The following is a 22,848-nucleotide window of genomic DNA, read 5'->3' as shown; positions in this document are numbered from 1 at the left end:
GCTTTGCTACTGTTTGGGGTTATTTACAGAAGGGCAGAGAACAATTATTCTCAAGGTACATGAAGGCTCCAAAACAAACAGGTTGAGACCAAGCTGAGTGAATTTAGAAGCCAATTTGCCACGTGTTACATATTACACACACAGATCAGAATTGCAAATCCCTGCTCTCTCTCTTTTCTGACTTGAGAAGATTTGTTCACTTTTTTAAAAAATATTGTTTTGTTCTCAAAACCAGATCACCCTCCCCTCTCATATATCTCTGATGATTCCCTAGACTTTTCAAGATCCAGTGAAAAAGTGATTGCTCTCCACTTTTAGACATTTTAAATCAACCCTGTCAAAACTACAAATTCTTCCTTTATTTTTAGATCTTTCACCTTCACTTGTTATTTAAAACTAGCCTCTTTTCAATCTCTTTCTGTCTCCTCACACATAATTTAGTCTTCTCTGATAGAATGTATTTTTCCTCTGCAATTCCTCCATGCCTCTTTTACCTAGCTAAGTACCACGTCTTTTCAACCCTTATCAAAGAACATATTTCATTCTTTTATACAGGAGGCACATTACAATTCCTTTCCTGATAACACTTGTCTTTATGCTCCTGATTAAAATTCAAAAGGAACATTGCCTTTTTGGTCCAGTAAGAAGCAGGACTACTGTGACATGGGCTACACTAGGTGCCACATATACATACATACACACATACACACATACACACATACACGTGTCTGTCTATCTCTACATATATCTATATATGAAATTAAAGGCCAGGAGTGAGATACAGTTAAAACCAGTAAAATTCTGATCATGCTTATAGAACTGATAATCCTATGAATGTTCTTGTATAACATGAAGATGTCGCTGCTATAATTACACTATTTAAAAAAAAATAATCTCAAATTCCAAGACAGGAACTTCACCAAAGCTGTGAATTTTAATGTCAATGATGTTTCACTGACCTCCTACTTCTTGCCAAGGAAAACAACAGGAGCTACAACTCTCGACATTTCACTGTGTGAATGTCATCAGTGGTCCAGAGTTTAATGGGAAGCCTGAGGCCAGCAGTGTACCCCAGGGGTCAGTACTGGGCCCAGTCTTTATCAACAGATTCATCAATGACCTGGATGAGTGAACAGAGTGTATTCTCAGCCATTTTGCTCATGATACAAAACTAGGAGGAGTGCCTGATACATCAGAAGGCTGTGCTGCCATTCAGCAAGACCTGAACAGGCTGAAAAGTTTGGCAGAGAAGGATCTAATGAAGTTCAACAAAGGCAAATGTAGAGTCCTGCACCTAGGGAGGAATAACCCCATGCATTAGAACAGGTTAGGGGTTGACAATCTGGAAAGCAGCTCTGCAGGTAAAGACCTGAGAGGCCTGGTAGACAACAAGTTGATGACGAGCCAGCAACGTGCCCTCATGGCCAAGAAAGCCAATGGTATCCCAGGGTGCAATGAGAAGAATGTGGCTAGCAGGTGGTGGGAGGTTATCTTCCTCCTCCTCCTCAACTCTGCCCTAGGGAAACCTCATCTGGAGCACTGTGTCCAGTTCTGGGCTCTCCAGCTCAAGAAAGGCAAGCAACTTCTGGAGACACTCTAGTGGAGGGCCACAAAGATGATTAGGGGACTGGAGCATCTCTCTTATGAGGAAAGCCTGAGAGACCTGAGAGACCTGTGGGTGTTTGGCCTGGAGTAGGTAAAACTGAAAGGGGATCTTGTCAATGCTTATAAATAAGTCAAAGGACAGGTGTCAAGAGGATGGGGCCAGACAGTTTTCAGTGGTGCCCAGTAACAGGACAAGGGGCAACAGGCACAAACAGGAACACAGGACGTTGCATCACAACATGAGGAAAAACTTCTTGTGAGGGTGACAGAGCACTGGAACAGGCTGCCCAGGGAGGTTGTGGAGTCTCCTTCTCTGGAGATATTCAAAACCCTCTTGGACACATTCCTGTGCAACCTGCTCTAGGTGAACCTGCTTTAGCAGGTGGGGTTGGACTATATGATCTCCAGAGGTCCTTTCCAACCCCAACCACTTCTGTGATTCTGTGAGTGCAAAGAAAAAGCCATCTGAGCAGGCATTCAGTCACAGCTGAAATGAGATTTCCCAATGTGTAGGCCAAAGAGAAATTAAACTGATGTAAACCTCAGCAGACCATTTCACAGGGTAAAGTGATTGTGCTACTATGGCAGAGGGTCAGCATCACCACTTAGCTTTTATTTACAGAATTAATTATTTTTTAGGAGACAAGCAAATTTGAGCTTTAGTATTTCTTCTTACAGCAACTAAACCCACCAAAACTCATACAAGCATAATTCAGTTTCCCTTTTACTATTCTGATGCAATTTTCCAAATTTGGGTCATAACACTAACAAACATAAGAAAATCCCCACTGATTTTGCTCTATAAAGTATAGCCTACTTTATCAAAAGTAAGATCACTATTATATAAAGGGAGAATAGTTAAATGATCATGATCACCATTAAAATATGCTTTACATCTTACCAAGAAACCCAAGTAAGCTCAGCTTTTGCAGGCTCAAACAGCTTAAGTGAAACATGACTTCAGCAGCAGCAAAATGCTAAGTTCTAATACTCAGTGCTGAAAAGGTGCATTAAAAAGTTCAGAGCAGGATCACAGTTTGTGATGTATGTAAGGTAACTATCTAGTTCTGACATGTAGGAATGAAAGAGGCAAAAAATAATCTGTGGAGAATATTATACACCAGGTAACCTGTTACCCAGTTTGCAGATATTTCAGCCAGCCAGAACAATGTAGTTTATTGATAGTAATCTCATTATTCTGTTCTAATTATTCTGTCATTTTATGGAAATTATGACTGAATCTGATGTTTGCTGCATAAATACCAAGCCTAGAAAACTGTACATAGTAATCACATCTACATCAATCCATTTATTGTTGATGTAGGAAACTGAGAATTTGTTTATTTATTGTTTAAGGAACAGACCCATCACTTCTCACTGTTTCGCAGCGCTGTAAGAAACTTAGTTAATCCATTTCAATGCACTGTTATGGAAACTATCAACAATGCAGGCCATTTGAAGGAGAGCAGAGAGAAAACTGGTAATAACACTTTCAAATGTTAAGATTTTATCATGTATGGATAGAACATTGCACACTTATTCTTGTAAATACGCCCATATCTTCCTGCTCATTTAAGTTCATTTCCTTTATTTCAGTTTAAGCTATCTTTTTTTCTTTTTTTTAATTTTATTTTCCTGTTTGTAATTGTGGCATTTTTCATTGAATTGATGGTATCTGTATATAAGTAGCTACATTTAAAATTATACACATCTTATAGATGGATGCTGATTTCTTTCAAAAACTTAATTGCCACACGTAAATGGGAAAAAATTGCTTTCTGTGATTCTACCAAATTGCATAAGCAGGACAATCTCTTCTTTAATATTTGGGAAAACTTTGCATCTTACAGCAGTTTACTACTACACACTTGTGGGTAATAAACAGGAATCCATTATTTTTTTATATGCGCTAAATATGTTTGCACAATACCTTTGTACTGATGACATTAAAGCCATTACAGGCATTCATGACTTCAGATCCTAAAGCTTTCTGGCAAGCAGGTAACTACTATTAGCTACACTTTACTGGTAGCTAAAACACAGGTAAATAAATGACTTGCCCGAAGTCTTTCTATTGCAGAGTTATGTAGAGATTATTGTTATCTGAAGACTCTTGTGGTGAAATCAGTTTGAGAAGTCTATCTAGAGCCTTGATAAGAAATGTCACAGGATGCTCCTGACATTCAGCCAGGAGGTGCAGGTGGCTCTGAACTATTCACCAGAGGAGGCTGACTTAGCTCCAAACCATTCTCTAGCAGAGTTCAGTCCTCTCCACTGACTATCAAGATTCTGCCTCAAAGCTGTCCTGCAAAAATACATAGCTCTTTGCACATAGATATTATTCCTATCAGCAAGAATTTAAACTACATTTTCCTATGTCCAGAACAGAGGCACTTAATATCAAACCAGAAAAAGTAATATTCTTTGTTCTGAGGGAATCAACATGTTTTTTTTATCAAAGCCATAGTAGGCTAGGCTACCTGGCTACTATGACAACATAGCAGTATTTCTTTGATGTTAGAATAGGTATCAGGTACTAATTGGGTTCTTGATGTGAATTGGTTCACCTACCCAAACCACCTCACTCTTTTCAAATATAAATACTCTGGTTTCTCTTGCCTGTAAACATGCAAGAGATGGTCACAGTAGAATGCCGTAGACATAAGGTAGGACTGGGGAAGAGTATCTGGGATGCAGCATTACATCTTCAGCCACTGTAGAGATCCTAGAAGCTATAGACAGAATTCTTAGTTCTCGGAAAACCCAAAACCAAATCAAAACAAAAAACAACAAGTTTAAATTGTGGGTCAGCCAAACAAGAACACAATTGGGACAGTGGACTGGTGACTAAAGATTTATAAACAACTGTCTCTACAGAGTAACAGTTCCCACTGAGCTGTACACAATGACTCCTTAAGGCCTCTTCACTTATAGTCTTCTTAAACTAACAGCAAGCAGAACAATGTATAACACTGCAATCACCACCTGATTTTCTGTTGTGAGATTGTCTTCACTCAGTGACACTAAGAATTGATTCTAACTTCCCCACAGTCCTTGATGCTTAGGAAACAGGGTCTGAGTTTGTTTTACCTCTGTATTTGTAGCCACGGAAATTGTGTGCTACCGAGTATATTAGTACTTCAGATCATTTTCTTCAGAAAAAGCTGATCTTAAGATGTGGGTTTAATACCCTCGGGAAGTCTCTTCCTAGATTTTCTTCTCTGCCCTTATAAAATGTGTCTAGGATTTACACTGAAACTACTGCAACTTCAGAGGACCTGCTGCTACATGGAAGCAAAAGATCTGGAACTGTTTCCACCTGAGGCAGAACCTAGGGAGTTTTTTTCAGTACTGATATGACTAACAGTGTTCACACTCTATGGATATTGTTCTATCCCTAACAGACCCAGACCAATTTCAAGTATACTTGTAGCCTGGATAGCAGCTAAGCACTTTCCTTTAAATCGGTATGCAGCCTGCAAATCTCCAAAAAGTGCACTGGCAGTAAATTCGTACACAGACCCTTCTTACACAAATATAAGATGGACCCCTCTATATTAGTGCAGAAAGGTAACACTGTGAGTAAGAACACATAATCTTTTTCCTTGCTTATACTTCCATCTCTGTTAAAAAATGCAGAGTAGAACCAGTGCTGAATAGCTGCAACAAACCTTTCCCTCACTGTCAGAAGCGCTCAGATAATGATGCTGTGTTAGTGCAGGTCTGAAAGCCCATAATGTCACTACTACTGCTACTGCTTCCACATAAAATGACTTCACACTCTGTCCTTCAGTAATTCCATGGGGGTAGTAATGCCACAAATACTGCAGTCATTTAAGGATTAAATCTTCAGCATAAGGAGAATCTTCCAAAGACAAAAATATGCTTAAGAACTCCTACGACAGGATTTTTAATTTTAGGCTCAGGTCTCATCCAAAACAAAGCAATGCATTACCTTGCTGAATTGCAGAATCTACCATTCCTCTACAAAATAAAGGAAGTGGGTTACAATACTTTACCATATACCCCTCCTTTAGTTTATCATAATTGCAGTTCTATAAGTATCTCTAGTTCTATAAGTATCTCTAAGTTCTTCTGTACTTCCCAAACTCTCAAGAAAGTGAAGTTTCTCTTACGTTTCTGGACAAATCAGAAAAATTGTAAGCAGAAATCTCATATGAAAATATTTTCATGCTTGGCCATTGGGTCCAAACTTGGTGCAGATCCCCACAGGTAAATCTCTGACAAGTTAAAAAACATTTTCTTAGATTCAAAATGGGGTAACTAAGAGCCTCAGTCTTCTGACATTAATACATTTTTTTCACATAATGGTGATTAAAGCCATGGGAAAGCCTGATCCATTAGGTATATTGCATGGCTTAGATGCAGTCACTGAGACTGGCAATAACCCTGCCAACCTACCCACATGAAGACATACCTGTCCCAAGAACTCGCATTTACTCCATTTACCTCACAGCAGGAAAAAAATGACACAGTACCTCCCATATGTCATAGTTCCAGTTCTGAAAATTTCTCTTCTTTATTTGGCAGTGGTTCTTTTAAAGACAAGGGTCTTACAATTTTATTCTTCACAAATGCTGAGCATCTAAAATTCTGTGAAAGTCAACAGAGACTGACCGGACTCAGTATCTCTGTAAATTACAACTTAGATTAGAAAAAAATCTTAATAACCCCATTATGGAACTGACTGCTGAAAACCACAGTTTCAGCAAGAAAGATGACATAAAGCTGGGCTCCTTTCCTTGTATAACACAGAAATAATTGACAATATTTGCAAACTACAAAAAGAGGTGTAAGGAAGAGGAACAGATTTATATCATAACTCCATTTGAGTGAACTGGACAAAAGGAGCTGTCTGGGAAGGTAAAGCAGAAAAATACCTCTCTCAAAGTAAGGGAGAAATATTTCCTTACAATGCATCAAATTTCACCTGAAACGGGGAAGTAGCTTTTACTTTTCTGTTTCCCATACATGCACTCACACTTCCCAGTTTGGTAGAAAACATTCTCCAGCCCTTTGGCTCCCTAAACCAATCTCAGAGCCCAAGTTCTTCTGTCTTGTTTTGAAACACCTCCCTTGCCAGAGTTATTCTTTGTGCAGTTGTGAAACACACAGACATCTCAGTTTTACCTTCACTCAGCTCAAAATATATCAGATTAGATTCATGGTAAAGCAAAGCACAAGATCTTTTAGAGACATAAACTTTGGGGTTTTTTGATTAGAAATTGAACATCATTTATTAGAAGAAATTCTAATATTAGCTTGAAAAGGACTGCATTTCTATTTGTTTATTTATTCCTTCTCAGAATTCCTCAGACAGATTCCTGCTGCTTCTGCTAAAGGTTGGGTTTAAAGTAAAATCATGTCTTTGAAATGTTACCCTAAGTTTCTAAGTTTTCACAGTCTCTGTATTCACATACAGCCGCTACGGTTCATTACAACCAAGTCTGGGCTAATGTGCTTTTAAGGATTTTACCTCAAATCAAGGCATTTCAGCACTTAACCATGGAAACCCCTTTCTGAATTCATGCCTAATTAGTCAGAAGTGACCAAATATCATGTATGCAAATATTGTTGATTTTTCCAATAGCTAGGTTTAATATTTTCCCTACTTTCTTAGCCTATCCACCTGCTAGTTGTCCCACAGCCACTCTAGGCTGTTCCTGTTATGAGAGATTATCCGCATATTTGTATGAATTATTAGAAAATACATCAGCTCTACATATATTCTGTGAAAATTCTGATTTTGGGTGCCGTTAAACATTTCTATAAGTATTCCATATGATATATTTTAATATAGATGTTTTGGACATGCTTATACAAGCACACTTTTCTTATTATTACTTCAAGCCTGATCTTGGCTTTAGCATTGGGTTTTCTAAACCATGCTTTTGGAATTAGATGCAGGTGGCATAAACAAATGTTTGAAATACAGTACATGACATAGATTTCAGCCCTGGAAAGGAATACAGAAGCTAGGATGGTATGATTTGCTGCAGCTGTCTGAGAAGTTCCCTCAGTCTCCAACTCTTGGGTTGTTCATAGCATTTAAGCCACAAACTTCCAGTTGTTTTCATCTGAGACCAAAAAGAGTAACTTCAAGGAAGCAGTCACCATCCCTGTAGGTGTTTAAAAGGCAGATAGATGAGGTGCTTGGGGACATGATTTAGTAGTAGAAAGGTACTGTTGGAGTTTATGATCTCTAAGGTCTTTTCCAACCTAATGATTCTATGATTCTATCATATGGTGATTGTCTATGACGATTACCACTCGTCTGTGGTACAGTCACACTTTGCAAGAGTTTTTTGCTTCCTATGTGCATGACTGATGTAGTAGCCCAGTGCTACTGTCAAGAACCTATTTGCATTCAAGCCTTTTTCACACTGTTCCGCCAATGAACACCATCTTCCTCTTTATTACACTACACAAAACACCCCGAATATACCTCCAACCCTTTCACAGTACGGGGAAAAAACCAACACAACAAACACAAAATGATCATATTACTTTGGAGACGTATTTAGGCTGCTCAGCACATCAACTACGAGACCAGAAAATCTCCACCTCCACCACGAGGTGGTGCTCAGACCTCTCCGCAAGAGGCACACGGAGTACCAACGGGGGCAGGCAAGGTTCCTTGAACTCGATACTTGCATCCCAAGCCTAAGCACAAAGAGACGCTTGGGCTCATAAATGATTATCGCTATTCAGCCCTGCTGGATACAGCATTCCCTGTAAAATCCCTGCTGGAGGAGTCACCCTGCTAGTGAGAAACTGCAAAAAATACCACTGAGCGAGTCTGCTGAGACAGAAGCTTGAGATCTAAAACAGTTGTGGCAAAAATCTTGACTTTTGGATAACCTTTTCAGTTTATTCAGGAAAATAAGGTGCATGAAAGCTACCAAAAAAAATATATATTCCTACATTTTCATGTCATTTGCACGCTGCTGCATCTATTCTGTTGCATTTTAATATGCTTGAAATAAATCAAACTGTGACCAGCGATACAAATGTTAAAAACTTTGATTGCAATGAGAACTAGTTGATTTTATTGGCATTACTTTCAATGGCAATGATGATTTAGGAAGCAATTTATACATGTATATATGGGCATAAGTATATATGTATGTATGTTTCCTTTCATCTAAAATTAACCTTAGCAGCAAAATATAGTAAGATAATAAATTGAAAGCAAGAAACTTTCATTATTTTAGTATAACAAAACAGGGAATTTAATGGGACTAACTTTCTGCCCATCACAAAAAAGGTAGTGATATTACTCACACTTGTGGCATCAATATTTTGACAATCTTGAGACTATGATCAGTATTTTCACGAGAGATAGTGAAGATGAAGCAGAATAGGCTATGGTAACAATGTAACTGGGCTGTATGTAATTAATCTAACACTGTAGGGGTAATTAACAGTGTTTCATATGGCCAACTGTGTACTGACCTCCAAAAATCCCAGTGGTCATCTACAAATATGCATCTTCCCTTCTTTTCTCATATTAACTTGAATCAGAGTTGGAACACGATATTTGCTGACATCTTTCACAGCAGAATGGACTACATTTTAGCAGCAGTAGGTATTTGATTTCTAACAGCTCTTACCAACTCATGGCTTCAATCACTGTCCTACAGAGCAAACTCACCTAGCAAGCCCACAAAGAAAAAAACATCTCACATTTCCATAGCCCTTTCAAGAGGCCTCTTTGCAATTAAAACATTTTTTATATGATTATTTTGTCTTTTAAAAAGAACCATGGAATTGCAGCAGCATTTGCACCTGGCATCTTTTCTGTTTCACTGAACGTGCCAACATACTTTATCCAAATGGGACCCCGTGCTGTTATAAACTCTAAGATACGCAGTCTTTGACTGTACATGCCAGCTGGAATGAAGGGAGTCCATTCCAATCTAGAACCACTCATATGCATGCCAAAAGACTTGGGTTTTGGACAATGAAATATTGAACATCTTTCCCCAACTCAGCTAAGAATGTTTTGTAGTTTTGCATGCAGCAGAGTGATTCAGCCAATACTGCCTCTCCTCTTGAAGCTAAGAGCTAAACTCCAAGATGGAAGATCACAACTTCGTTTAAATGCTTGAATGCTGTAAGAACATTCTTCACTAAGCAATTCCAAAGATGCTAACAGCTCACAACCTGAAAGATGCTGATGTGAGTCAAAAGAAATACCAGCTACATTTCTTCTTCTTCCTACCAGTTCAAAACAGTGGGGCTAATAACTTCAAATAAGATTCCTCTACAAAAAATGGGTAGAGAAAACACACTAATCCAACTTATGCCAGCATGCTAACAGTTTCTTAATATGCAATTAAACCCTTACTTGAACCTACTCTTGCCTTAACAGTTAATTAGCATAATAACTTCCCTATTTTGTTTCAAGCTTGCTGGTGATTCCCTACTTCAAATTTGTAAGCAAATGAAAATAATATGATATCCTTAAATGATTAAAACTGTACATGGTAATTTGATGTCCAATTCACGATCAGGCCTAGATACTGTGAAATCTACCAAGAGGGAAAGAGCTATATTTCTACAATGAAGTGTGCACACATGACTGTTTAATACAGCAACCACTGAAGTGACAAAAATCAAAAAGATATTTAACTGGGAAATTACTTGAGGAATTCTCTCAGGCTTCCTAACTTTTCATATTCAGAGTAAAAATGCTCAGCATATTGCATTTTCCAGTAGTTAGAAAACGGTGATGATATAAAACAATTTCACCACTGATCAAACATCTGTGACATCTTGGCCAGGCTTCTTGTAGTGTCAAGCCTTCCCATGTATTGCATCCTCTTTGCACAAGAGAAGAACGAAGACCAGAACTGCTACTTGGCCTCAAAACCTCAAGAATCAGCTTTCCTTAAAAGAAGCAGAGGAAAAGCAATTAGAAATGAAGACATCACTGCTGAAAGGTTTGCTAAGGGCAAGTTTCCAGAGAAGCAGCAGCAACACAAGCTTGCCATATGCATCATACACCAGCGTGCACCAGCCTGACCGACTGAGACTCTCTCTGGGAGAAGGAGTCTTGTTCACTCTAATTCATTTTGCCCCTGCACAAACAGTAAATATTCCTAAGGTGCTTCTTTCAGAAGCAGGCTGCAAACCTGCAGGTCACCTTTCACTAGCTCATTTCAGAGAGGCCAATGTTCAAGCATAGAAACACCAAAGGATGTAAAAAGTAAACTTCTATCCTATTCCCCAAATGCCTGTGTGCAACTGCAGTTCTTTGCTCCCTGAAAGAAATTCTCTAGCAGCAGTACCTTTTGTCAGATAAAACAGCCCTGCAGTGCAAAATACAGGCAATATCATGGGTCATGGTGGCAGAAGGACAGCAGCAGAAGGACAGAAGGACGCTGCTGAAACAAGTGGGTAGCATGAGAGCTGGTAAGCATGCAAAAAAGCTCCTAGGTGTGGAGAGAGAATGTCTCTCTGCCATTATCAGCCTTCTCACTATTCATTAATGGAAACAATATCCTGTATTTAAGTCCTAATGCACTCATTGTTTGATTTCAAAATAGTCAACGGCTTGACATGTCTTAATCCTGAAAACAACATATTTAGTACTGCCTACACAGCTCCTTGATATTACCACTCACATAGCAAGTTTCCTCAAACTCAGTGCCTTGTTTAGAAAAAGAAAAATCAATTAAATGGAAAAAGAAATTAACAAATACTCGATGCTGGACAACATAATGACACTGTTCCAGTCTACCTTTGGCTCTCTATTTTACTGTAAGGTAGCAAAAGCAGCAACTTTTTTAAGCCCTGTAGCCCCATAGCCACAAATGTTGAAGGCTATAGTTGCTTCTGGAGTGTACTTTGTATGGCTGGGAGAGAGTTAATTTTCTTCACAGCAGTCTGCATGGTGCCATGTTTTGAATTTGTGAGCAAAACAGTGTTGCAAACACAGGCTGGGGGAGAGTGAGCAAGCAGCTGCGAGGTGCTTAGCTTCCTGCAGGGGTTAAACCAAAACACTGAGGAAAGTGTTAGTGATGACAGCTGATCTGGAAGGAACACAAATCAATTTATACAAAAAAAGTGACCAAAATAACAACCTAAGAAGCACAGAAGCTTTTCCATCAAAGCCCTTTGTTCCCTGGCTGAGATCCTGCAAACACAGAAACAGGAAAGAAAGCAAGTCCTTCTGCCTTCCCCAAACAGACACGAGAGAGAAGGCTTGTGTTGTAGCAACTGATGGATAGGAGAAAAACACTGCTGACTAGCAACTAGTCAATTCAATGTATCTTTAAAACAAACCCCAGCATCACATGACTTCAAAAGTTATCCTACCAAAAAATAACTTCCTACTTTCCTCCAAGGCTTATTCACAGCATCTTTCTCCTCTTGCCCCTCCCCTCCAAAACAATAAAATTAAAATGCACTCCAATCTTATTTCATAATCTTTGTTATAGTATCCAGAATCCCAACACCTAACTGGAATTTCTAACATTAAGTAAAGGGTATCTGGTACAGTAACTGACAGGGCGATTTATGTGGTTGTTTTGACCCTGCCCCCTTCACAACAGTTCTCAATTTTAGTTATAGCCCATGGAAGATGTCAGAGGCTACAGGAATTGAAAACTATACGTAAAAATGTATCGCACAAAGACAACCTTTCAAGGGCAAGAAGTCAAGAAAAGCTGCTAGAGGTGTAACAATAGTCAGCAAACTCCATAGCTGTTTCCAGAAGGAGGTCATTTATTCCTGACAGATGATTGGTGAGTTTCCAAGGTTTGCTTTCCTTCCCATTAGGTCCCACCGCAGCAATTTATTTAAAAACAGTGCCATCTCTTCAAACTGATGACCTTAGGAGACCTGCGGAAGTTCTCCCTGAGCACTAGAACCAAAGTGTCAGACTAGAGATTTTCAAAAGATGTGACAGTATTAGCTAGAAGATGAAGGCTAGCTGAAGTCTGGTAAACATAGATTTGCATTTGTAGTCCAGATTTATGGCCCCTGAAACATTCTGGGATGCAGGGACCTTCTGATATCACAAGCTGCAATTCACAAATGCAGAAATTTATTAATTATGCCACAGCAAAACCTTAATCATCACAGCACTGCCTGGACAAGGAGGATTAAAAACACTGTGGAAAGATTTCGCTTATTGCACCCAGCAACCAATAATGCAAATCACAAGAGCCTTTACCAGTCACTCCTTATCCAGTATCTGCTGAGCCCTAAGAATCACTGATTTGGCTTTAAATTTACTGATAAGGTAGCACCCAACACAGCAAGCAGTGCTTGTGCTGATTATGGTTTGCTTTTCTTTTTCTTTTTAATCATTCAAAGTCTCATGAGAGGCTGTCTCTGGGTTGTTCTCAGACAAAATTAATCACATATAAAATACTCACTTCCTCCTAGATCCTAAAGCATGAGTTTCCAGGTTTGTGCCAATTTTCTTTGAATAAAAGAACAAAATCAATGTTCTGGCAACTAATTACAGAATCTAATCTACAGAAGACAGTGCCTCAATAGCAGTAAAGCACAGCAGCTTCTCATATTTGCTTCACCTTTTGCCTCTTGCCTAGATAGAAGACATCCATATGGAACCCAGCCCCAAAGGGTCATGTCCTCTCTATTGCAACTGGTAACTGGATGGACATTATCTCTACCTATTTAAAACAAACCCAGGTGCATGATTTCTCTTTGTAAACGCACTGAGCAACCTCTGAGTTGAAAGCTTAAGTCAAGAGGTTTTTTTCCCACTGGAAACTAGCAGTAGACTTGAATCAAGGAAAACTGAGACAAAATATACTTAAAACTGATTATGTGATAAGGCTTACCAGCACACCTACAAAGGAGCTCAGAGAGAGAACAGCAGAAGGGTGAACCTAGATAATAACCATGTTGGGTTACATCCAGGCCTATCCCAGGAGCCATCAGCCCATCAGCGTAAATCCAGAGGAGCACAGGGGCACAGTAGCAGGTAGGAATCCAAATCAATGACTCCCAAGGAACAAACATCTTGTCTGGGCCACAACAGGGCTGACTCAGCACAGCCATCAGCCCCAGTGTTCAAGCATGAAACTCATCACCATAATCACTGGAGCTTATCTTGGGATCAATTCTTAGACTGAGGATGTTGCGGTCTATGGTGAGACATATGGGACGCAAGGGGAAAGCAGTTTGGGATAACAAAGACTTATTATGGGCTGCTCAGGGAGAGTAAGTAAAGGCAGGAAAAGGGATGGGATTAAGGTGATTTGGGGAGAAACAAGAGCAGGAAAACAGATGGGCAAGAGGGTGGAAAAGGTAAATGGTTGGCTGGTCAGTATGCTTGTCTGGCTGTGCCCCACACCTGATCAGTGTGGTCTGCCCTATCTTATCAAGTCCTATCTTATCCCATCTCTTTCCTGGATGAGGGTTCTCTGTAATGTGTGACACTGTATAAGGGTGTGAGTGCAGCAAGTGGAGCCAGACCATGAGTCAGAGGGCCTGTGTGTATATCCTGCCAGTAACTAGAGTGAGCACAGGTGTGGAAGTATGTCTTCACTAGCAAAGATCAAGCTGGACTAACCACTGGATCTGTGAAGAAGTGTGGGAGCAACGGTTTGAGAAGGTCTCTAAAAGCCAGCTCTGGGTGTGAGACCACCTGTGTACCTCTAGAGGATCTGCAACTGGGACCCAGGAAATCCTGGCCAGCTCTGTGCATGTGATACCCTGTAACCAGCACCTGGAGTAGGGTTGCAGCCTCAGGGGCTTTTATGTCAGCAATAGGGAAGACTGAGATCCACTGGCCAGCTACTGGAGCAATCCACCTTGTACATGTGTGTATTTATGTACTCTCACTAGTGGACTTCCACCCTGTCCAGCCAGAAAGGAGAACAGAATGAGGCCAGTGCTGCTCTCTATGTTTGTGTGGATGCCCTGAGTGCCTGTCTGTGATGATTATGGAGTGGATATGTGTGCCTGCTGGGGATACATTTTCAACCTCACTACTGGTTGAACCTGGGAAAAGGGAGCAGCAGTAGCCTCACCTCTCTTGGGCTGTTGGAACCAGTATGGTATGTTTTCTGCTAACAGAATTCTTAGTTTACCATCTATCAAAATACCTGTGAGGAATGCTGTTTCGTCATCTGTCTGAAGGAAAAGTCTTTGAAGACAGGTTTGCTCAGTTCCTTTCTTCTGCACTGTAGTGCAGCAGCAGTATGAAGCCAGACCAGCACCCCAAGTCCAAGACTACCAATAGGTGAGACTGTTCTCAGCAAGGCTGTACAGATGCTATAGACAGCAGCTTTGCTTTCATGCTTACAATATGACATATTAATGACTCATCACTTTTAAAGATGCGTGAGCATTGAGTTCTTCCTGACTCTGTTTAAAAGGTGTGAGGAGATAACAGTCACAAATATGACGTTTACACTGAATCACACCTCTTCACTTTCCAAATAATGTTTTCATGTTAAAGTACTATTAAGCTTTTATTAAAATGACAGCAACATCACTAGGAATCAAATAAGTGCACTTGGTTTTACAGCATTTTGGTTTTACAGCATTTTGGTTAGATTAGAGTTAGCATGGCTTCTTGTTTACTTATGATATGGAAAAAAAGAAAACTTTCAACCTCTCCCATAGAGTTATTCATCTCAGAGTCCTATTTTATGTTGTTACAGTTGCACTAGCTAAAACAAAACATTAACATTGCATTACATTAAGACACTGAATACAGTAAGCATGACAACTGAAAAGGGAGAATCAATCTCTCATTCTAGCTGTTGCCTATTGTCAAAGACCACTCCAAAATTAATTGGATCCGAAACAACATGCTAACTATGGGACCTCAGAATAACACAAGATCAACTAGTAGTGATTGGACTGTGATTTTTCACCCTTTTCCATTTTTGCTTTTAGCAACTGGTAAGAGGATCAGGATTTGCTGAGGTTTCAAGAGATACATGAAAATAGGTAATCACTGGTCTGGCACATTTCTGTAAGAAGAAAAGGCCTCATTACGAAACAACAAGCAATGAGGCAGAAGTATTCACTGTCCCAAAGGCAACTATGTTTGAAAGATCAAACCTCCCATAAAGGGAGTGTCAAGCTATGCGACTAACTACTCGCATGCCACATAAAAGTTTTTGGAGAAGCAGAGGAAACTAGACCAAGAAAAATAAAACAAGCAGTATCCTAGAAAGAAAGTAAAGTGAAGACGGCTCCAAAAGCTAGTAAATTTGTAGAACACACAGCCCTGTCCTCCACACTCAACATTGGGTAGAAAGCTGAAAACTGCCCCCATCTGGATGAATATGAAGTGGCATCACTGCAAAGGCTATAAGGAAATTAAGCACAAGATCAGTATCTTTGAAAAATGAAGAAAAATCAGAGCTCCAGATATTATAACACAAACTATAAATCAAAACAACTTTAACTTCCTTTAAGGTGAACTATGTATTTCAAGAAACAGTTTACAGGGAGTGGACCAAAGAGCTACTTTTCTTTAGGAAATCCTATTTAATAACTGAAAATATGTGTATATACCTATTCTCCTCATAAATCCAGACACAAAATTGTGCTACCCATTATGTGTGCATTATGATGAGGAATCGTTAAATGCACCTTCAGTCTGTGCATTTCAGGATCCTGATCCTGCTTTTGGTTGTGCTGATTTTATACTCAGAGGAGAAAAGCATTACTAGCCAGTTACATCTATGTAAGCAACAGCACTATTTGGTCCATCTAAATTCAATCTCTTTCAGTGTGCAGAAATAGATAAGATCCGTTTAGGTACCTTGAAGGGGTAAAGAAAGGGATGAGATGAGTATTAAAATAAATACAGAGAAAGTAAAAAAAAGTTCCCCTTCTAGGAAACAATGCCACTTTTCCATTCCAGAACTGTGAGATGTGACAGTGATGAGAACAGAAAGAGAAAGACAAAGAAGAAATGAAGTGATGGAAAACAGTATTTTGCATCAGATATATGACATCCCAAAGATATGCAAGCAAAAAACCTGCAATCCTTTCAATGAAAATTAAAAGCAAGTATATTGAAAATTAAATGCTTACCTGGGACAATATACTAGACTCCTCTTAAACAGAACATGCTCCAGCACTTGCTTTGGTAGGCTTTTTAACCTTCACATTCCATGAGACCCAAAAAGTACAGCTCTGTTTACCTTTAAAACCATGCACTGGGTCCCTTACATTCAGTTAGCAATGGTGACTGCTTGACCTGAAGCTCTGATTGGAAACACCATTTGTCAAGTTACTTTAAAACACTTCTGCTTATTTCAACAGACCCTGGCAGGCCCATCTGTATGTGGATAACTCCTGCTGCACAAGTAAATGTCAGCATGCCCACAAGAATGGTTAAAGTGATATTTGGGTTGCTCTTGTCTAACCATATTGTATTCATGCAAGGGTGTACAGCTTTTCATCAGTAAGGGACCCCCCAGCAAGGGCCCTTCTAGAAAGCAGGGCAGATGACTTGAGTCATTGCAACCAGCAGCAACAAAACAAGCTGTTGGAGTGACTAGGTAGTGGGGTTGTTCACTTTCAGCAAAGTGTCATTAAAAAAAATAAATTAGGAAAATCAAAAGTGTTTTAAAATAAATAAATACAAACCTTTAAAGAAAGACTATTTAAAAATGCAACAGACTCAACTCCTAAAAATAGATGGAAGCAAAATGATTCAAGATGTTTTTATGCTTATGGGGAAACTAACAAAAGGACTGGATTCATACTATCTTACCCCTGCTCTGATTATGAGAGTCTCTTTTTCTCTTTTTTTCTTTATTGAATGTTTCCTCCAATTAGTACTGAAATTACTTGCATCAAAACCAGACCATTGTTCCTTGCTGCTTCAGCTGATTTCCCAATTGAAGATAGTCTTCCATAGCTAAGCCTTTAACAGCTAGCTGTCATCAAAAGTTAAAGATGATGACAACATCAAATTGCTGTCCAGTACCAGAGGAACTGATATGGATGCTCAGATGACACACATTAACAAGCAGTATGGTACAAGTGGTTAGAGTTACAGGTGGCTAAGCAGCAAGAGGATATGAACTCTAAAGGAGTAAAAGATACTATTTTTATGCAAATGTCCTCAGGCTGGTTAATAAAAACTGGCAATCACAGCAGAGATTCAAGACACTTTTTCCTAGTACCCACTCTATTTTGAAATAGTGTTAGAAGTTCAAATAGCAAAAGGAAATCAACACAAGCCGTCAAGTCACACAGGACTAATCCCACATAGCCCTGCCGTAGGGCTGAAGAAGGCTACAGTTCTCAATGTTGTGAACTCATGATAAAGCTCCTACAGCATATCAAGGCTGGAATAATCACACATAAGCCATTGCTTTGGCTTGTCTCTGGCTACACACTTCCAGGGACCACCACTCAAGACCAAGAAACTAACTGCTTTCCTCTTCCTGCAAAGTAGGATCTCAATCAGCTGGCAGTGACTAGGAGGGAAAGCTGATCTATTACCTGTTTATGTGTTTATTTTTTTTCCTGTCTGCAACCAGGGAGAACCTTGATTTTGCAAATATTATACATGAGAAAAAAACCCAAACAACTGCTGTCCGCTGTCTAACATAGAAACCTACTCTTAGTCCAGAACTATTACAAAGCTATTAACAACCTGCTTTAAAATAAGATTCTCTCAGTGCTGCTAAAATTGGCTTTGCTAATTGAATGGTCTATGCTTGCTTTTGGGGCTGCAACACACATTCCTGATAGCTTGGGTGAGGCTTTCAGGTGAGCAGAAAGATCACAACCTCTAGAAAACGCACGGACCATCCTTGCCTTTGAATCCTTGCAGCATTTCCAAAGTGATGTTTAGCCTTCCACTAATTTTTCCACATAAAATCTAACACAGAGGATCTGCCAGTTCTGCAAGTAATCTGGTTTCAAGTAAGATAAGTTTCAAACCACACTTGAGATCTAAACAGCTCCATTCTTTGGGAAGTGCTTTTTGCTTTGAGGCCTACATCAACTTTGACTTGCTCTTCATTTGAACCGAGAAGGTTTAGTTCAATCAAACTAGAATTGGATATGATATTTCACTATTATTTTTCACAGAGGTTTTATAAGCATTCTTACCTACTTTTACAGACTTAGAGGAATCTTCAGTGACCCAAAGACTCAGCTGGAATAAATTACAGAAAACTAAATGGTAAACGCTATACAAGAGGTTATCATGTAACTGATAATATACTCAAAATAGAAGATCTATTTTCTCCTTTCCAAAATAAAAACAGACTTTGAATAAATATCAGGTTAAGGTGTCACCATTCTGAAATAAAGGGAGAGTTTGAGGTGAGTCGCTTTGTTTTCATTTTTAAATATGCATGCCTTTTTTTGTAGTGGAGAAGTGCATACAGTACCTGTTGTTAATCTTATGTGGTTCTTGTAAAAGTTTTCATAAAGACAACAGGTTACCAGTGAAATACAATATCAGCTCATCAGGTTCTTCAGGTGCTCTTCTGCAAAGCTATGAAATAACAGTTCATCTCCTCTTTGGAGAAACTTAACACAAAATTTTCGCATACAATCACCATAAGGGCTTCCCTCCTCCCCACCCCAGCTTCACATCCCACCCAACACTTCAATTTCAGAAGTTTGTTTTTTAAAAAAAATAAAGGGGAAAAAAGGAAAATAAAAGAAAACCAGCTTATAAAACAGCAAAGAAAATAAAGTTATTTTAATATATATAGAAAGAGAACAAAATGAAACTTGAGGGAAAACTTACTGGCGTTACAGTTTATCCTGATACAGTCTAGATGGGGAAAAATAAATGAAAGATGAAATTGCATCCTTCAAGGTAACAGCTGCAGACATCCAAAAACAATCAGTCCACCCTTCCGGGGACAGACACACGCAAATATATGTGGCCATTTTATACTTATATACAGTCTGTACAGGTTCAGGAGTGGGTGTATATGTACAGTATATTCTACATAAATATCTGTTACATAAATATATATATACATGCAGGCACACATATATATACACATATGTATAGGGAGATATACCAATGTACATATATATCCACATGTTGACACAGAAAGTTATTCTGTTTTTATAGAAACCGATACATCTAAGAGTATCTTCTACTCCAGACCATGAACTGATGTGAATTACAATAAAAAAAATTGACAATTAAGGCACAAAAAGTCTTCCTCAAAATGCAAGTCATACTCCAGTGTCATTTTGCTTTTCAAAAACCTTTAGCAATTTCTCTAAGAAGCTTGAAGCTCAAAGTCAACCTTTACACTTGGTTTCTTTTGATTTAATTTGTATTGTTATTGCATAAATATACCATCTGTCCAACAGAGAATACCTGTAAAATCAGCCTATGAGATTTGTTGGTGCAATATTTAACCCTTTCCAGCTCTCCCAAAGACAGACCCTCTTCTCATTCCCCCAATACCAGCCCAGAACACTTTTTAATATGTGCACAGACACATTTATCACTGTCCATTTAGGTGAGGAAAGGGTTAATATACTGCCCAGTTGTGTCCTATCATAAAATGGCCACTTGCAAACAGCTAACCGCACGAACGCCCAGCCCAGATTTCAGCTAGTTCTGGAGGTTGGGAATATTTTTTTTTGCTTGCCAGAGGAGACAGGGATTTTTTTCAAAGGTCCCCAGCCCTGCCAGTTCCTCAGAGCCCAATCTCGTCTTGCTGTCTGAACGCTAAGACTGAATGAGATTCTTGTAACGTTCAGGGAGAAGATGAAATGGGCAGTGAAGTGGCAGATCTGAGAACCTTTGATAGCCCTGCTTTGTTCAGAGGTTACAGGCAAGAGAGGAATGAAGAGGGACACATGGAAAAAAAAATAGAGTTATGCTTAGAGAATCTAATAAATGGTAACATATAGGTCTGCACAAAGAAAACAAGTTGAGGTAGGGGAGCCTGAGCTAGAGGGCTTCTGAGCATTGCTTCTGTCATTTAACACACTAATGCTCAGCATATCTCAGGAGACGACCCATAAGAGGATCTTAAAATGCCTACTCACAGTCTTGTGAACATCCACTACTGTGGTGTCTGACATGGGCAAGAGCTATCATATCAGTGCTATTATATATCTTATGCCATACTGACCTTCTCTTGGGAAATCAAGGCCAGGAATAATAGCACCATGTTACTGGACACCCTGTCCAGACAACTAAAGTTTAGACCAGCAGGGATAGTCATATTTACTACAGAGATATGGCCCAGCAAGAGAGATTATACAGAATAGCAGAGAAATACAATGCAATTGGCTGCTTAACCAGACCAATTCTGTGTTTACTTTGACAGCTATAGGAAAATTATTTCAGCAGCTGAATCTAAATGTAGTTCTTAAAAAAATGAAAGAGGAGAAAGAATAATCTATAAATAAAGAGCTGTAATGAGCAGGGACACACCAATCAGGAGCAGCATAGCCAGAGAGAGTCTGTTTTTAAGCAGAACTTCTCTTGGGAAAATCTGGGTTTGGTTTTGTGCGATTAGGTTTGTCATGTGTCGTCAACCGCAACAGAAAAGTGGGAGCAAACAGCCCTGGAGCAATTGGTACAATAAACCATACAGTGGTGGCTATATCCCTTATAGGAGTTGGGTGAGGTAAGAGGGGAGCTCTAAAGTATATGTTGGGGACCTTCCCTCTATGACCTGATGGAGAGTGAGAGCAAGAGGGAGAGAGACTCCCAAGCCTCACTGCGAGCAAGTGAGATCAAGAGTTTTTACAGCTGGAACAACAAGGGAATTTCTTATCGGCTAAACAGTAAGAGTGTTGAAAATGGAAACATAGCTGGTCCTCAGCAACAGTCATCTAAGCTGGAAACTAAAACCATTAATGTGTTATCAGTGTCTGAAGAGAAGTTTTGCATGTCCCAGGGCTTACCCCAAGCTGAGTCATGTCATCAGGAATCGATGGAATCAATGTTTCAGACTGAAAACCAGTGTAGCCCTTACCCTAGCTGCTAGATTTCTGTTTCAAAAGACAAGAAGAGATCAAGCCACTGAGGGGTTTGCCCTGACAACTGCCATGGTGCTATTAGATCTCAAGACTCTGCAAGCACAAAGGCTCTGCAATGCCATGCAATGAGATGCCTGGTAAAAATGACCTAGTGCGCTCAAGAAGAGCCAGAGTGAGTCTTGATCCAGCTGGGTCAGTGGGGGTCTCGCTCAACAGCTAAGCCAGTGCAGCTCTCTGCACTGCTACTCCAACACTATTATACTTTCCACACTACCTTCAAAGAACAAGCACAGGGTTTTTTCTTCATTTCTTTCATTCTGAGCCTTTCTCAAAGAAACAAAAATAATTCCAATCATTAACACATGAAGCTTTTTTCTCCTCTTATATCAGGTTTTTAGAAAGGAAGAAAATACCTGTTTTCCTCTGAACTAGTGTACAACATTACAAATCCAAAGCAGAGTATGCTTTCCCTGGCAGTAAGGTGCAGCTTTATCCTAGTTTTTGTGCAAAACAGCAGTAGCTGAGAAATGGAGGAATAAGTTTGAAAAGTGCTTGGGACTCCTCCTGCACAGTACCAGGGCAATAAGGCTTCTGGTAATCATCATCTGTGGCTTTCAGCACTGTTTCAGCTTCTAATGATGGGATTTTCTTTATTTAGGTATGGCTGCATTCCTGACTTAAAAGAGGTTTCATTGTCCTTTAGGTTTTGAAGATGAGTATGCCCAAAAAGCTGTAAATCCAGTCACCTGCCAGTTCAGGAACTGGATAGGAATTGGGAGGACAGTCTGTAAATGCATGGGGAGTAGGATGACCTGGAAGACCTTCTACAGTTACTTTTTTCCGTTATTATTCCTAACCAGAAGCTGCTTTCTAAGTGCTCATATGGAAGGGTTTCCAGAATGCATCACCTGGAAAATGGGCCAGAGACCCTCTTGGAATAGCTTCACTGCAATGAACTAACACTAGGGATTCGTTGTTTGAATAGAGATATCTTCAATAGAAGACAGAAGTGTCTGAAAACTAGGCCTGTTTCTTATGATTTGTATCTCTGCCTGAAAACTGGAAAAGACAGGAGAGAGGGATGCTTACAGTTCCTTACAAGGGAACTGACTCAGATTAACAGGAGGCAGGCAATATTTATTCTAGTCACCAGTGCCCTGAAGATGATCCAGGCCAGGAATAAACAGAACAGAAATATCCTTTTATTAAAGTCAGTGACACGATTATGTTCCCACTCATCAGTGGTGGGGGGCAGGGGGAAGTGAAGATGGATCTCTCTATTGG

The 22,848-nt window shown here is 39.6% G+C and overlaps 1 protein-coding gene across 28 annotated transcripts in view; it reads right to left on the bottom strand.

The window, feature by feature from the left end:
- Nucleotides 1-22,848, bottom strand: part of NRXN3 (neurexin 3) — a 960,997-nt gene that overhangs the window by 629,139 nt on the left and 309,010 nt on the right. For 23 of the 28 annotated variants that reach the window (XR_011337550.1, XR_011337551.1, XM_069858542.1 and 20 more), the window contains one exon: nucleotides 19,352-19,378. The exons of the other annotated variants lie outside the window; for them this stretch is intronic. Coding sequence is in view for 21 of the 23 variants with exons in the window: in XM_069858542.1 (XP_069714643.1) it covers nucleotides 19,352-19,378 (27 nt within the window). In the remaining 2 variants the exon portion in view is untranslated. The remainder of the gene's footprint in view (nucleotides 1-19,351; nucleotides 19,379-22,848) is intronic. 28 annotated transcript variants of the gene reach the window in all.

Source organism: Phaenicophaeus curvirostris, chromosome 5, assembly GCF_032191515.1.
Source record: "Phaenicophaeus curvirostris isolate KB17595 chromosome 5, BPBGC_Pcur_1.0, whole genome shotgun sequence".
Lineage (NCBI taxonomy): Eukaryota > Metazoa > Chordata > Aves > Cuculiformes > Cuculidae > Phaenicophaeus > Phaenicophaeus curvirostris.
This window is presented reverse-complemented; position numbering and strand designations above follow the sequence as displayed.